A 14,712-nucleotide genomic window follows, 5' to 3' on the forward strand; every position below is an offset into this window, starting at 1 on the left:
CAGTTATGTCTCAGGAGACTCGGTCACCCTTCCAGGACTTAGAACAGTCATTGGGTCGGAAAACCTTTCCCAAAGTTTTAGCACAGGTTTTTTTCCCCTCTTCATTCTTTGGGCATTTAAAAGCATACCATGCTCCTACCAGATTATTTTCATGTTAACCAGAACTATTTTTATCCTTGTTTTGAACTCCAAATACACACACTGGCATGTGCAAATGTCACTTTGTAGCAATTTACCCCTCATCATCTCAGTTGCATAATGCCTCCGAATGAAGACTTCCGACGCAAACCACATAGCCTCTACCTAACACTGGACTGTTCGCGGCAACACGGAGTACACAGTCCACAGGGGGCAACAGCACAGTGTGGCCCGCATCTGCCCCGGGGGAGTCAAGATGCTGACTGCTGATATGCACTTTAAGACCCACCCCCTGTAAAGGCAGAAAAAGGCTGCACAGAAGTTGCCAGCTCCTGTCCCATGTCTACCCAGCTGCTTTATTCTGCAGAAACCTCAAAGATTTGTCTCAGACTTTAGGAAAAGACTGACTTCATGTTACAGTCGAGAAGCAGTGAGATCTATTGCTTTTAAGGAGAAACCAGCACAGGGTTAAAGCCAAGTTTTTCTTGAACAGATGAGATTTCAGATGGCCACACTATTCCAGATGCATCAATTTCCTTGAAAATCCAATCCATATATGTGCATATGCTGTGCTGGCAGGAGGACTGACTGAAATGGCCAAAACCCAAGAGCTAATATTCTTTTGGCCAGAATAATGCAATTATTATTTTCCTAGCTATCAGTCTAAGCATACAGAGCCATCTGTTATGCAAAGCAAACATACACATCTCAATTACAGAAAATGCAGTTGCCTTGACAGAATTTGGATTACACTACTAACCAGGGCTGTAAAATGTGTTTTGAGCTAGTATATAATGGATGCTTTTCAGGAGTTCCCTAATTAGCATTTACCTGCTTAAACTAATTATTCATTCCTCTTCTTCAGTGGCTTATTAAACTTTGCTGGATACCCTGCATAAAACAGACGAACACGGGCATTGTGCAACAACAAACAGTGGTGTTTCCAGTTCTATCCTGTACTAACATAGTGGCACACCAATTTCAACACTGGAGATTTTCAATACTAGGCTCCAAAAGGATTAAGACAGGGCTTAAAGTCTATTAAAAGCTATTACAAAACCAGAGATTTTAATGAGATGCAAGAATACCAAGATTGAGTTGACAACAGCCCAGTTTCTATCATCTGGTTTGCTCAAGTCCACATAAAAGAGAATTGCTACATACACCACAGCCAAGAGCTTGCACGTCCTTCAAGGAAGAGTTCCTGGACCCCTGCTTAAATACTCAGAAGTAAATAATTAAATTTGGCAGGGTTTCTCTTCCTCCCTCAACCCTCCTCAAATGCCAAATCTCTCTTATATTTCCCAATGTCTTTCTTGATTTAGCTATTACCCAGCAAACACACGAACAGCCAAGATGGTCTAACCATGCTGGATGCCTCCTTAGAGCAGTGCCAACTTTTGGAAGCAACGAGACTAGGGTGAGTGCCGCTTACGAGGAGGGAGACATATCTTATCTCCATCTTTAGCTCAAAGGAGCAACTGCATGAGAAGCAGATAATCCAACTTGGCAGATCACATCACATCCGTACTAAAGCCCTCCCACCCAGGCTGTGTTTCTCTCGTGCCAAACCACCAGATGAAAAGGGTCACACTCAGCCAATCACCTGTATGGGCACACAGAGGCAGATGTTCAGCATTTTTATGGGGAAAAACATCTGGATAATTAGTGGAATTGCAAACTTTTCTGCAGGGTGTTTCGGCATTCTGGAGACACAGCCTGTGTCTTGGAATCCAACCCAAGTCCATTTTTTTCTGTGTGTGTCTTCCACGGGAACACCCAGAACTAACATTTAGGATTTTGTCCCTTACCCCATCTGCTTCTGTCTTCTCTTTTTTTCACCTCTGACAGGCACGTGCGAGTAATTAGATGGCAAATAATGAAAGATGATCCTAGTTTATGAAATTGTCTTCCAGCATCAGGAAGCATTTGCAAAGGCAGCAGAATCTATCCTTGCAGGAACCCTCCTTGCAACACATTTTAATGGTCTCTTTCAGCATTTCTTGACTCCAAATGCCTCCCTGTCGTGTGTCAGCTCCCAGGATGACGCGGGGTCCTCCATAAACACCCAGTAATAGGACACAAGGGAAGCACCATTAGCGTGTCCCTCTCCTACCCGACACTGAGGTCTCAAAGTTCAAAACAACTGAGGGAAGAAACTTCATTTGTTCTCAATAAACTAATAATGATCCTTGGCGGGGGTAAGGAGGGGGACTAAAGTTTTTGAGCACAAGTTTATCCCGAACGTTCTGAGCTGACAATTCTCTCACTGACTTTGTGAGGAGTCAGGTAGAGCCATTAAAAAATAAATTGGATAATTCATGCTAAACAGAGTATCTGCCAAAGAAGAAAAGGCATGTGGCGAATGGAGCCTTCCCGGGTGCTGTCAAGAATCTAAATCGTTCTACTTACTTGTGAGAGGCCTAGGTAGATGGAGACTGTTTCAGAAATGTACAAAAATTTTCCTTCTTGATTTAGTGCAAATACAAAGCCATCCAGGGACTGCAGAAAAAAATAAATATATAAATAGGTTAATAAATATATATGTATATATATGATAGAGATTTAATTAACAAGGCATCTGATACAAAGCAACACATAATCAAATTTAAGACCATTTTCCTCTCATGTTTAACGAAAGTCCTAAGATCTTTAACTGCCTGCATTATACACGAACAAATGAAAGGTGTGGATTAAGATTACAAGCTTGCCTTTACTTCACAGACTTCCTTATGTCTCTGTCATTTTGAGCAGGATGTATTACATTCATGTATAAAATCAGGTCATGTTGATCTTATGAGATGCTGCCTTTATTTTTTTGGATTCGCTAGTTACTGAGATTAAATCAGCCCGATTCTCTATTAAATGGCTGAACGGGAATGAGAATGGTAATGGAACAAGAGAAAAAAAGAGTTCCTATATGAAGAGCAGGTAAAATCACCACTTGAGCAACTATGGACATCAATAATTTGCCAATTAATAAAGGATTATGCTCTCCTCACTCCCAGTGCCTATTGTGTTAGAACACATAGGAAAAGTCAATACATTATGGGGGAATGCTTATAGGCTGAAGCCTTATAAACTGTAATCCTTTTTTTTTTTCTTTTTACAAAACTCTGTATTAAAGTTTTATTGTGATAGAGCTAGTCTTTCTATTGCAACTTCTGAAACGGAAAGAAAAGAAGAAAGGCGGGGGGCGGGGTGGGGAGAAGGATGCTACACAGCAGCTTTAACTCTTGAATCCTTAGTCTAGTTTTCAAATGCAAGGCTGCATTTTCAGTTTGATGAATGGGGTAAATCATCATGGACTCCAAGTGCAAGGTACCACTCAAACTGAGAATAAATTTGTTTCAAATTCTTGCAATCCAAGTGCATTTTATACGTTCCATCAGCCTTATGTCTTTTGTTTTGCTTTATTTATTTTTAATCAGGTAGGTTGCACAGTACAGCTTGCACAGAAAAAGAAGTTTTAAAGATTAGTGATATTCACAAAGGCTGTGAATTTGGAAATGCAGGAAACCCTCAATGGGAACAAGGTACGTGGCAATATTAAATTAATGATGTAATTTTTAAACATGGAAAGGTGGAAGAAACATGTAAGCTTCAGTTAGCAAAATGCACTGCCTCAAATCTCAGCAATAATTTCAGTCTCTTAAAATGCTGAACTTTTTTTGGAGCTATATATGTATACATGAAATATATGTACTTAGTATGTATGTATTTATCTTGCTAGGAGTGTGTGTGTGTGTGTGTGTGTGTGTGTCTGTGTGTGTCTGTGTGTGTGTGTGTCTGTGTCTGTGTCTGAAATTTGGATTCCATGCTCCCTGGTGCTTTGTCACACAGCCCCACTGGTCAAACTGTGGGTAGCACCCAACCTCCTCTGATTTAGTGGGTTCTGAAAACAATTCCAAAGTCACATTGTATCACTCCACATAAAAGTAAATTCCATGAACAACAAGATTTGGTCAAGACAGGAAAATAAAGATAACTTACACTTACTACACGATATGTACTAAGCAGTCTGCATGTATTGTCTCTTTTAATTTCCACAAGTGCCGTTTGAGGCCTTTATATTATTACCCACACTTTACATACAAGAAAATTCAGGCTTAGTGAAGTTGGGTAACGTGCTAACCCTAGTAAGTGATGAAGTTAGGATTCAAACTCAGACAGTCAGACTCAGTAACTATACTGTCTTCCACTAAAAATAAACATTCTCTGATACAAGTATATTAATGAAAAGATAAACTGGACAGCATTTCTGAAGTTAAAATATTTATATTAAGACACAGCCTATAATTTCTTAAAAAGCATCATTTGCATGATTTGTTCAAATGACAGATTCCTGCCCTTAGGAGGAGGAGACAAAAGGGAAATGGGATGACAAGAGAGTTCAAAAGTCACTTCCCCAAGAGGTCACCTGGTCACCTCTCCTCTGCAATATCTCCCTGGAAGCATCGAGGAGACGTGGAACAAAGCACTGTCTAAGAGAACTGGACTCTGTCTCTGACACAATCGCCAAACCCTCTGGGGCCTTGTGAGAGCCAACTTTTCAAGCTTAGAGTGTGGTACAGTGGAAGCTACTATGAACCAAAAGCGCCAAAGGGGAGGTTTCCTTTGTAGACGTTGGGGAAGCATCTCATTTCCATATGTCTTCACCCCCAACAAGATGTCTCCTACGGATGACTTGGGAGGATTAAGATTCCCTTTTTGACCTTCCCCCTGGAGAGAAGGGCCTGATTCAGTTTTCCATTCAACCTCCTAACCATGGTCAGGCATACGGTCACAGAGCGATGTGTAAGCCCTCTTCTCAAATGCTGAAATGCCATTGTTAGATTAGAAGGACACAGAGAGAGAGACCACAAGAGGACTTCTATGGGGACAAGCAACCATCAGAAGGCTGAACGAGAGGAGAAGAAAGGACTGACGGAGCTGGCAGAGAGATGACCCCCTGTAGTCTAAACCCTCATTTTTCAGGGGAGGAAACTGAGGCACAGAGAGGGTAAGTGGCTCTGTAAGACTATACAGCCAGCTAGTGGCAGAGTCAGGATTAAATATCCTGCCTCCCATAACATTTATCATTAAAGCATTTATGACACTGTATCATCCTGGTCAGGTGACTCCACTCCCAAGGAGACTGAATTTCTCAATAGTGGAGTGATGTCTCACTCATCGTTAGCCAACACTTATCAACGGCCAAAGTGAGACTTAGTAAATCCAACTCTACCTTCAAGCCCAGTGCTCTCTTTCCTTTACATCACACGCGCTAGAGTGACTAAGAGGGATGGCAATTATTTCCTCCAAGAATTCTGTTTATGGAGCTATTAAATGACTTGCAGATTCTGATGCCAAAGGTATTTAACATGGTCTCGGGTATTTCCTGACATTTGTAAGATCAGAGTTAGATCGGATCCTTTCACAGTCTTTCAAAATACCCAGTGCTATTCATTTGTCACAAACACTCATCCTTTATTTTCTCACTAAAAGGGATTATGATCTTTTTTTAAGTAGGTTTCTATCTCATGTATTTATGAAAATACCAGAGGAGGTTTGGGTACCAAAGCAGGGAAAAAGAATATCTGGAGGTTGAACGTCTGATGCTATTAAGCAGTGGTGATCTAAGAACCGGCCAGTTTTGTTTGGCAAAAACACGGGCTTTGACACATGTTCCAATTTCCCGGTGAGATTAAAACGAGGCTATGACACAAAGCATCCAGTCAATCCAATTAAAAATAACGGCCAATTTGGTGGTGGGGGGAGGAGCCACTAGTCAGATCAGTTGTTTGTCATCACGGAGGTCAACAACACAAAATAGGTTAGTTAATCATGCTTTCCACTTCTATGCTTATCATTTCAGTCAATTGTATCTACAGCAGCAGATGAAGGTCAGGAAGTTCAGGTATGATGACCTCCAAATGAAGAATGGGATATGAAACCAAGTCTACAACAGGTTGGCAAGGTCGCTCTTCACAAAGCCACTGCCTTCTGACTCAGGGTCATCCCTGTCTATAGTTTGTCTTTTGCTGCTTAGGCTAAGAGTAGCCTCAATATTGGTTGAATGTGGAAGTCTTAATTTTAAGAGGTGGGAGGAGGAAAGAAACATTCTATTAGTTAGTCTTGAGAACCAAATATGATCAGTCTGAAAGTTCTGTGGGAGTTTTTCAAATTTTGGATCAAGAAAGCTACTCTATACTGAGCTGTTTCAATTACTGCAGGCTACCTTTAAAAAATTTTTTTTTTTTAACTGCCCACTGTTTTCAACAGGAGCCAATTAAGATTCCAGGGTCAAAGGGTTAATTACATCTTACTCAGTATGTAGAATTTTCTGATTATTAACTAAGGTTGGATTAAGATGAAAAAGAACCTACACAAATGTTAATGCTAGTCCCTCCTTGAGAAGATTTATTATAAAGCCACGCTGAAATCTATCTGCTTTCCTCAAAGCAGATGGAGAACAAAATCTTAGAAGAAACAGTACAACAGATGTTTTCAAGGCATGCAAGTATCTGATTTATCAAGACAGTTTTCTTATTATTAAAACCAGTTCGTAGCCATCTCGACAGGGCTGATGGGAGGTTTCCTTTGTCACATCCCAGAAAGTCTATGAGGTACACATGCAGCAGTGAGGCTTGGATACAGAAGTCAGGAGCTACAGCATCTCTGAATAATAATGTCTGTAATTATAATTTATATCCCCTGACATCAGTGTAACATATAAAGTGTAAGGCACAGTTTCTTAACCCCCAAAGCTGAGTGCCTCTAACAGTATTTGTCAAATGATGAGGCTATTTCCTTGCAGGGTATGAAACTAACTACAGCTTCATGATTGAAAGTATACTAATGTTTAATGCATCGTGCTAAATGGATTTGTACTTGTCAAAGTGGTTTTGTCTCTGCTTTCTTTTCTCTTATGCATATTTCACTACAGCCAAATTTCAGAGTGAAATCTTACTGTGGTGCCCTTATAGGGAGGATTTTCACATACATGACTCCTCTGAAATGAGTGGTTCTCGCTACTACATTCCAATGTAGAGGAGGGGAAAAAAAAAACACCCCAAACTCTTTTCCTATGACCCAACTCCAGTTAGAGTGAAGAATTACCAGTAGGCTAGGTTATTTTAATGACAGATTATTTTAAACTAAGCCTTCACCATCTGTTCCACCCCCTAATTATGAATGCAAAAAGAACATATTTCACAATTACATCAGTAAAAAAGTAAGATATACGTGATTTAAATGCATGCGTGTGCTCCATGTCCAATGCACCGTGCATCTGTGATGTTCTTCTAATTCAGGTTTAGATTATGGAGAAAATACCCATCCATGATAAAGCACAGGCTCTGACACACGCAACTTTCCCTCCAAACCCAGGGTTTCTCATTGTTATGACATAATTCTGTTCGCACAAGAGCAGAACATGAATTTGGGCACAATGTTTGCCAGTCGTTAGATACCAGTAGTTTATAACTGCTAAAATGGCTTTGCTGTTAACAAGGAGAGGCGGTGTGAGAAAACTGCTTCTGCTCTGAGTGATGGGTTAGCATCTGGAGTCTGCGAGCCTGCTCGTGAACCACCTCCCCATCATTGGGAAAGAGTGAATAAGCCAAGCATGACCTGGAATGGGAGGACAGGGCTCCGATACATATCTTTCCGCTCTGCTCTGGCAGCAGATAGAAGAGTTAGAAAAAAAGGTTTCTTAAATTTGTTGGCCTTTGGATACAGTAACACTTTGATAGCGCTCATTGAAATGCCACGTTGCCCTGTGACGGCCCTCAGGACGTGACGCTGTGCCACTGCTCCGGCGCGCACACCCGTGGGCTCCCGGCAACCTCAGGGAGAGCCTGGGCCGGTGCCTAGAAGGGCCCACGGGTATCTGCTTAGGGGGAAGAAACACTTTTCCAAATTTTGCCTCTGCCATCTGAGTTTTAACCAACAAGCTCTGTGCAGAAACAAAAGCCTTATTTTGGAAAGAATCTAACTATTTCCTCAAGGTGGAGAAAACCACACATCAAAGGTGTGGGCTTTTATTTAACTCTCAGGAACCTCCCAGAGCTTTCCGGCTCCTGGGTCTCTTCCTTTGTCTCCCGGCTCTACCTGCAACCAGTCAATAACCATGAAGGATGAGCGCACAGATTTGTATTATCATCACGTACCCAAAGCCACATGTTCCCCAATTACAACACCGAGTTGGATTAATTCTGTCAAATTTGACTATTTTCCCTCTAAAAAAGAATTCGAGGACAACAAACCTTGACACGGCACGACACCTTTCTTAAGAGTGTCCTAAAACACGTAAGTCCAAACGTCTTAGGTGAGAAAGCAGTGCAGAGAGCCACAGCCTGCCTCTCTTCAGTTCTTAGAGGAGAGGTACCAGAACAAAAGGGGAGATGTTGAACCAGCGAAATGTTAAAACATGAAAGGAACAAAGACATCTGCTTTCTGAGCAAGGAGATCAGGTTTTGCCTCTGCTCATTAAAATTCCATTTCGTGGGAGCTGTGTATCAAAGTGCTGACCTCTTTTCTCTGGGATGCTAGTTCAAGCCTTACATCCAGCCTTGAGGGAGGTGGATTTCGTGATTTGAACATCCAGCCAAATGGACACCAGGCTCTGGTATAAAGACAGGGGGCAGCATTTGGTGGAATCACACGTGTCTGTGTCTCTGAGCCACCGGAGGCGGCACGCAGACCCACATTATCTGTGGCTTTTCCCCGCGGGACTGGGACCCCACCTGAGGCAGAAGTGACCATGAGCTGCTCACAAGCTCCTTTTGCCTCAAGGAGAGGATTCCCACAGTTATTCTAAGGCACAAATATTCACTGCAACATTAAGAGTCTCCTTTTTGTGCATGCAGTATATTAATTTACTGAAACACAGGCTCTTCGGAATCCAGGAGCTAATTCCTTACTGCGCATCTTTTTCTTTGAATTCAGAGTTCTCTTTTAAGTTAAAGGAGGAATTCCCAGGGCTGCACGAGTAATGTAAGCAGTACACTGTACTGTCGTGATAGGCTAAAAAATGGCACTGCTCTGCTCCGGCTACACATGGAGCTTGGCCGCACGCGGGGTTCTAGGTGTCTTTCATGTTGCCTGTGTTATACAAAACAGCACACACACAAAAGAACAGATACTAATAGTTTACTGCACATCCTACAGATCACAGATTAGTGGAAAATAGAGAACGGTCATAATGCACACACACATGATATACATGTAATACGTACCAAATATACTATTATATAGCAATACATACTATAATATGTATCATCATATTATAGAACGTCTTAAACGATGCTCAGTTCACTCAGATAGTCACCACAGAGGAGAGGAAAGGGAAAGAAACTAACATTCGTTAGGCAGGTTACTTAGACCAAATGTGAGCTGTGTATCATTTAATCCTACTTTACAGAAAAAGAAACTGAGGCTCAGAGAAATGAAGTGCAGTGACCAGTGTCACACATCAGTACATGCTAGATCTAAGAAAGGACCCCCCCCTCCCCATTCCTCTTGCTGGTGGGACAGCCTTCTAGGGGTTTCAGGTGTTTGTCACCCCATCACCGCTGCTGGGAACCTGTGCTTCCTCCAGCATCTCTTTCCACCTAGGTGGTTCTCACACTCCTACTGTTTCAGTGGGATGCATTCAGAAGACACCTGCTGAGTGCTTGCTATGCACCAGGCCTGGACTAGCTGAGGTTTTACAAAACTGAACGAGGACCAATTCTTGAGTTACTCTCTTAAAAAAAAAAAAAATTCATCTGTGTGTTCCAAGACTAAGAAAATGAGTAAAGTTGGAAATTAACTTCATAACATGAAAAACCCAAGGTAAAGGCAGCTCAGTATACCCTCGATACATGGAGGGGACGCTTGTCTGACATTACCAAGCTCCGCACTTCTAACATGCTGGCTTTGGGTTGGAAAAGGCATGGGTTGATGGAATTTGTATTTTTTTAAGCTTTACTGAGGTATAACCGACAAATGAAATTGTAAGATATTTAAAGTATGCTTTGTGATGATTTGATACACGTATACATTGTAGAAGGACTCCTCCCATCTAGTTAATTAGCATACCCATCACCTCATGCATTTATCTTTCTGGAATTTGTAAATGTACAGTCAAGAGACTGTAGACCTCAAGGAAATTCTCATGCCTTAGAGGAAGAGGCTAATACCTGGAAGTAGAGAAGAGACCCCCCCAGCTAATAAATAATTGCTAGGAGGACCACACCTCCCACGAGGCACCTTCTAGGACCAGACCTGAGAACACAGTAGCAGGCCACGGGGCTGGCCAGCACACCAACCCCATCTCCTCCCCTAAAGTTTTTCTTCTAACTTAGGGGTTTGTTTTCTTTCCTTTCCCTCTCTGGTGTTACATATACTATTTTATATAGAAGTTAATGAGAAAATAAAATTGAATTTACAGAAATTTATTTTACACTCATGTTTACTTAAAGGTACATCTTTGATGATGCGAAGTAGACCCACACTGCTGTACCTGTTACAGCTGATTATGATGTGAACCTGGTGGTCTACTGGCCAGTGGGCAGCTGTAAAGAACGGGGTCTTTAAAAGAAAATAATAAAAGCTTTGTGCATGTATTCCTTTAGGTAGGGAGTTTGTGTCGGGGTAGTAACAATGATTAAAGAACCCTGCAATGAATTTAGCATATTAAAAGACCATTTAGAGACCTTAGATATTAATCTGGTGCATTCTCACACGAGTTTCATTTCAGGAAATGTTTACTGGTATCTCTAGGGGAAGGGTATTAAAAAAACATTTGTACTGGAAAGAACTTGATTGTTACAAACACAGTTGCCATGGACTGAATTATGTCCCCCCAAAATTCACCTGTTGAAACCCTAAAGCCCCAATGTGACTACAGATGAGGTCATATGGGTCCCAATCTGCTAGGACCGGTGGCCTTATAAGAAGAGAAGGAGAGAGCCGTCTCTCCATAGGCATGCGCCCAGGAGAGGCCATGGGAGCACACAGCAAAAAGGCGGCTACCTGCAAGCCAGGAGTGGACTTGCCAGACTCCGACTGTGCTAGCACCTTGATCTTGGACTTCCTGACTCCAGAACTACAAGAAAATAAATTCCTGTTGTTTAAGCCACCCAGTCTATGGTATTTTCTTATGGCAGCCTGAGCTAAGACAGTAGCTTAGGAATTCTGGTTGGGGAAAGTGCGTGGGCCATGAAAATCTTTGGTGTTAATTTCAGGAAGTCATTGTAACTAGATTCTCTATTCTTTATTTTATGTATCATTCGTATAATTAATAATTAATTTTTTACTAGACCCACATACAGCTATAAATATGATGGACTGAAAATAGTAGTACTTAGTTCCAGAAATCGACAATGCTTATTAGGATTGTTTCTGAAATCTTTTTCAAGTAATTGCACCTTTTCTGGATCCTACATTTATACTATTAATGTCTTTACATTGGTTTTCTGTAGATTTCAAATGCTTAGAGGCTACATTGCTTCAGTGTCTTAGCTGCATACAAAGCAGAGATACACATTTATATGAAAATCAATTACCCTGATGGAACTGGGAGCCTGGTCCTGAATGATTTCAGGATAAACAGCTTGGTTTACCACTTGCTGTGGCTCTCAGCTGCCTTGGCAACCTTTTATTTTCATCGCACAGTTGGTCCCCGAGTCTGGGTAAGAAGGACCAGCATCCATGCTTGTCCACAGAGCTCTGGTCCAAGGAAATGTTTCTGCTTTCATCCCCACGTGCCTATTTAACACACATGAAGCAAAAAAGTGTGGATTTTTGTTGTTTGCTAACATACCTGCATATATCCAAAGCATAACTAATGTCATAAGAAATCTTCAGAGAATCTCGAAATGATATCCTTCAAAGCAGAGCAACTGAGCATGTGAAACTTGCTAGCACCAAATTTGCTAGGTGTACATTAAACAGCAGTTCAACTTTATACAATTAAAAGCAGTCGGGCGGCTGTACATCCTGGCTTCTGCTGTGGTCCAGTTCAGGAACAGAATGAAAGGACTGGGCTAGGGTATGAAGATTTTGGTGTTGGTAATTTGCTGGGATAAAGATATTAGTAAAGAAAATCAAATTCTCATATTTTTCACTGACTTACTCAAGTGAATTTTTTAAAATATGAAAAATGAGACTGGAGTTTTCTTCTTCTTTCCGATCTACATCAATGACTATCCTGACTGGAGGAGAATTTATTGCTATCACTGAAGAGTAACTGGCTATTTTATTATTTGAATTTGCAGGATCAAAAGATGCTTTACCTAAAATCTCAGTGAGATTTAACAAGAATCACCGGACTGAAGTTATCGACAGAGAAGTATAACTAACGGAAATGCAAAGATCAAGTCTACAGCGACTGGCCTGAATGTCAGATCAGACCTGTCACAGTGATCTGCCGAAGGCGGGGGATGCAGCGGACTGTGGGCAGCACTGGGCTCACTCTCCTCCTCCTGACTCACCTATGAGGCCGCAAAAACGACAGACCCAGCTATCTTCTGTTTTAGATATCTGACTAAGTCAAATAATCACTGTGATCTTTTCCTTTAAAATATGTGCTCAAATTTGTTTAAAAAATATCCAAAAGGTATAACTTTGTCTTGAAGTTTTTACTAGAGTAATGCATCGTGGGTGTCAAAAGGCAAATCAGATTCAACACATGGACTGTCACTAAATGGTCAGTTTTTCAGGAACAGATCTGTTCTATAAATTTTGAGAGGTGTGGATACTTGGTTACAGATTATTCTAAAGGGGCTCACACATGCTCTTACAATTATCAGATAGGGATGGGTCATTTCATGGAGCTCAATGCCACCATATAAACTTCCCAGGGCAGAAGGAGATGTTTGAAGTTTTGCCAGACATGGTCTTTGCTTTCCCTCCTGTCCTGGAATGCTGGCATCACACAGGATCTTCCCCTTTCCTGGGTTCCTTAGTGAACGCAGAGGCCAGTAACTGACATCCCAGACGCCTGTCAGAGAACGGCAGACCCAGCTATTCTGCTTTTTCCTAAGCGGCACCTGGCGTCAGCCTACTGGCAGGTCTAACCGACTGTGCATTTCATCTCGGGCTATTTGGCACGAGTGGCTACAGAATATCACATATCTACTTTAGCTACAGAGGCTGTATCAACTAACATACCTGAGGATTCACTGGATAAAGTGTTTTCTCTGACTCAGGGCCATGTGGTTTATTGAAGTTATATAATAGCCACAATGTTATACATCCTGCAGGGATTCACTGTAACAATAACCTACGTTATGCATGATCTATTCAAACCCACTGATGTGCCAATTTGCAGTAATTCCAAAAGAAATTTGCAGTTGGTCATATTGATAATTCATTCACTAGAAACCTTGAATCAATAGTCTCAGCCTAATTCTAATGTGCACAATGATCCATTTACCCACACTTTTGACTTAAATAGCTAAAGATAGGTTAGAACAAAAATAATTTGAAAATGGATATATTCTACCATTCAGTGCATTTGATGAATGACAGTCTACCTCTCAATGACTACTGGACTTACTAAAATTCTATTTAGTCTACAGAGTTTATAGTGGCCTCAACCATAAAGCCCTATAACACCTTCAGCCACAACTGTCACCCCCTACTTAGTCTTTCTCAAACTTCTATGTCAAAGGCATCCAAACGGCCAACAACAGTGGTATGAAGGAGCAAGTTTATTGATTAAATTCCAAGTCTGATGTTTCACTTGGCCCTCTGCCCGGTGTCCTTTAAGGGCTGGGCATGTGAACTAATACTATTTTTATTACTAGGATGGTATTTTTCTTAGCTGTCTAGAATCCCAAGACTACAAGATGATCAACTTCACCATTAAGACAATCTCCACCTGTATCTCCCACACACATCCCATCACATAAGCTTGCAGAATTAGTATTTTTCATGAAAAAGTTCCTAGCAATTTAAGAAACAAAGATAAATCCCCATTACAACTTTTCCTTAGATGTAACTTAGAGTCAAAGTAAACATTAACCTCCCCACGAATGACAGGAACCTGAAAAAAGTGAGGAAGTGTAACGTCACCTGGGGTCACCGTGGAAACCAGGCTATAGGCTTGGGATCGACAGATTCCGTCCCACTGCTAGGTCTCATTTCAGCCCCTTTTAGTTTTTTCTCTTATTTCCTTTTCTTATCTCTTCTCCTTTTACCTCCGGGTTTACATTCTGCATTCATCCATTTAGTGAAAGAGACGCTGATGGTTGCGGGATGGTGTGGTGGTATGTGTGTATCGTGCTTCTCGGCCACTCAGCAACCCTGCTCTTAATTTGTGTGTAAGTGAAAATGACCTTGGGCAGTAAAGCAACTATGGGTATGTTTATATGTGTGACTCATGGATGTACAGTGATTACTGACAAATTCTGAAGACCAAGAAGGGCTCCAAACTTGTGCCGGCTGGGTAAGTTCTGTGTGGCTGGATACTGGGGACAGATTCTTTTTGCCTTCAACGAGATCTGTTCATTCTAGCCTTGACCTTTTCCAACAAGTGAGACTTGTTTTATTGTCTTGCTTGGGGGCTTCTCCTTAGTAACAGGATGACCTACTTTAATTTCT

The 14,712-nt window shown here is 41.4% G+C and overlaps 1 protein-coding gene across 6 annotated transcripts in view; it reads right to left on the reverse strand.

Moving 5' to 3' along the window:
- Window positions 1-14,712, reverse strand: part of NPAS3 (neuronal PAS domain protein 3) — a 794,663-nt gene that overhangs the window by 225,920 nt on the left and 554,031 nt on the right. For all 6 annotated transcript variants that reach the window (XM_074365668.1, XM_074365666.1, XM_074365667.1 and 3 more), the window contains one exon: window positions 2,551-2,640. In XM_074365668.1, the coding sequence (XP_074221769.1) occupies window positions 2,551-2,640 (90 nt within the window). The remainder of the gene's footprint in view (window positions 1-2,550; window positions 2,641-14,712) is intronic.

This window comes from Camelus bactrianus, chromosome 6, assembly GCF_048773025.1.
Source record: "Camelus bactrianus isolate YW-2024 breed Bactrian camel chromosome 6, ASM4877302v1, whole genome shotgun sequence".
Lineage (NCBI taxonomy): Eukaryota > Metazoa > Chordata > Mammalia > Artiodactyla > Camelidae > Camelus > Camelus bactrianus.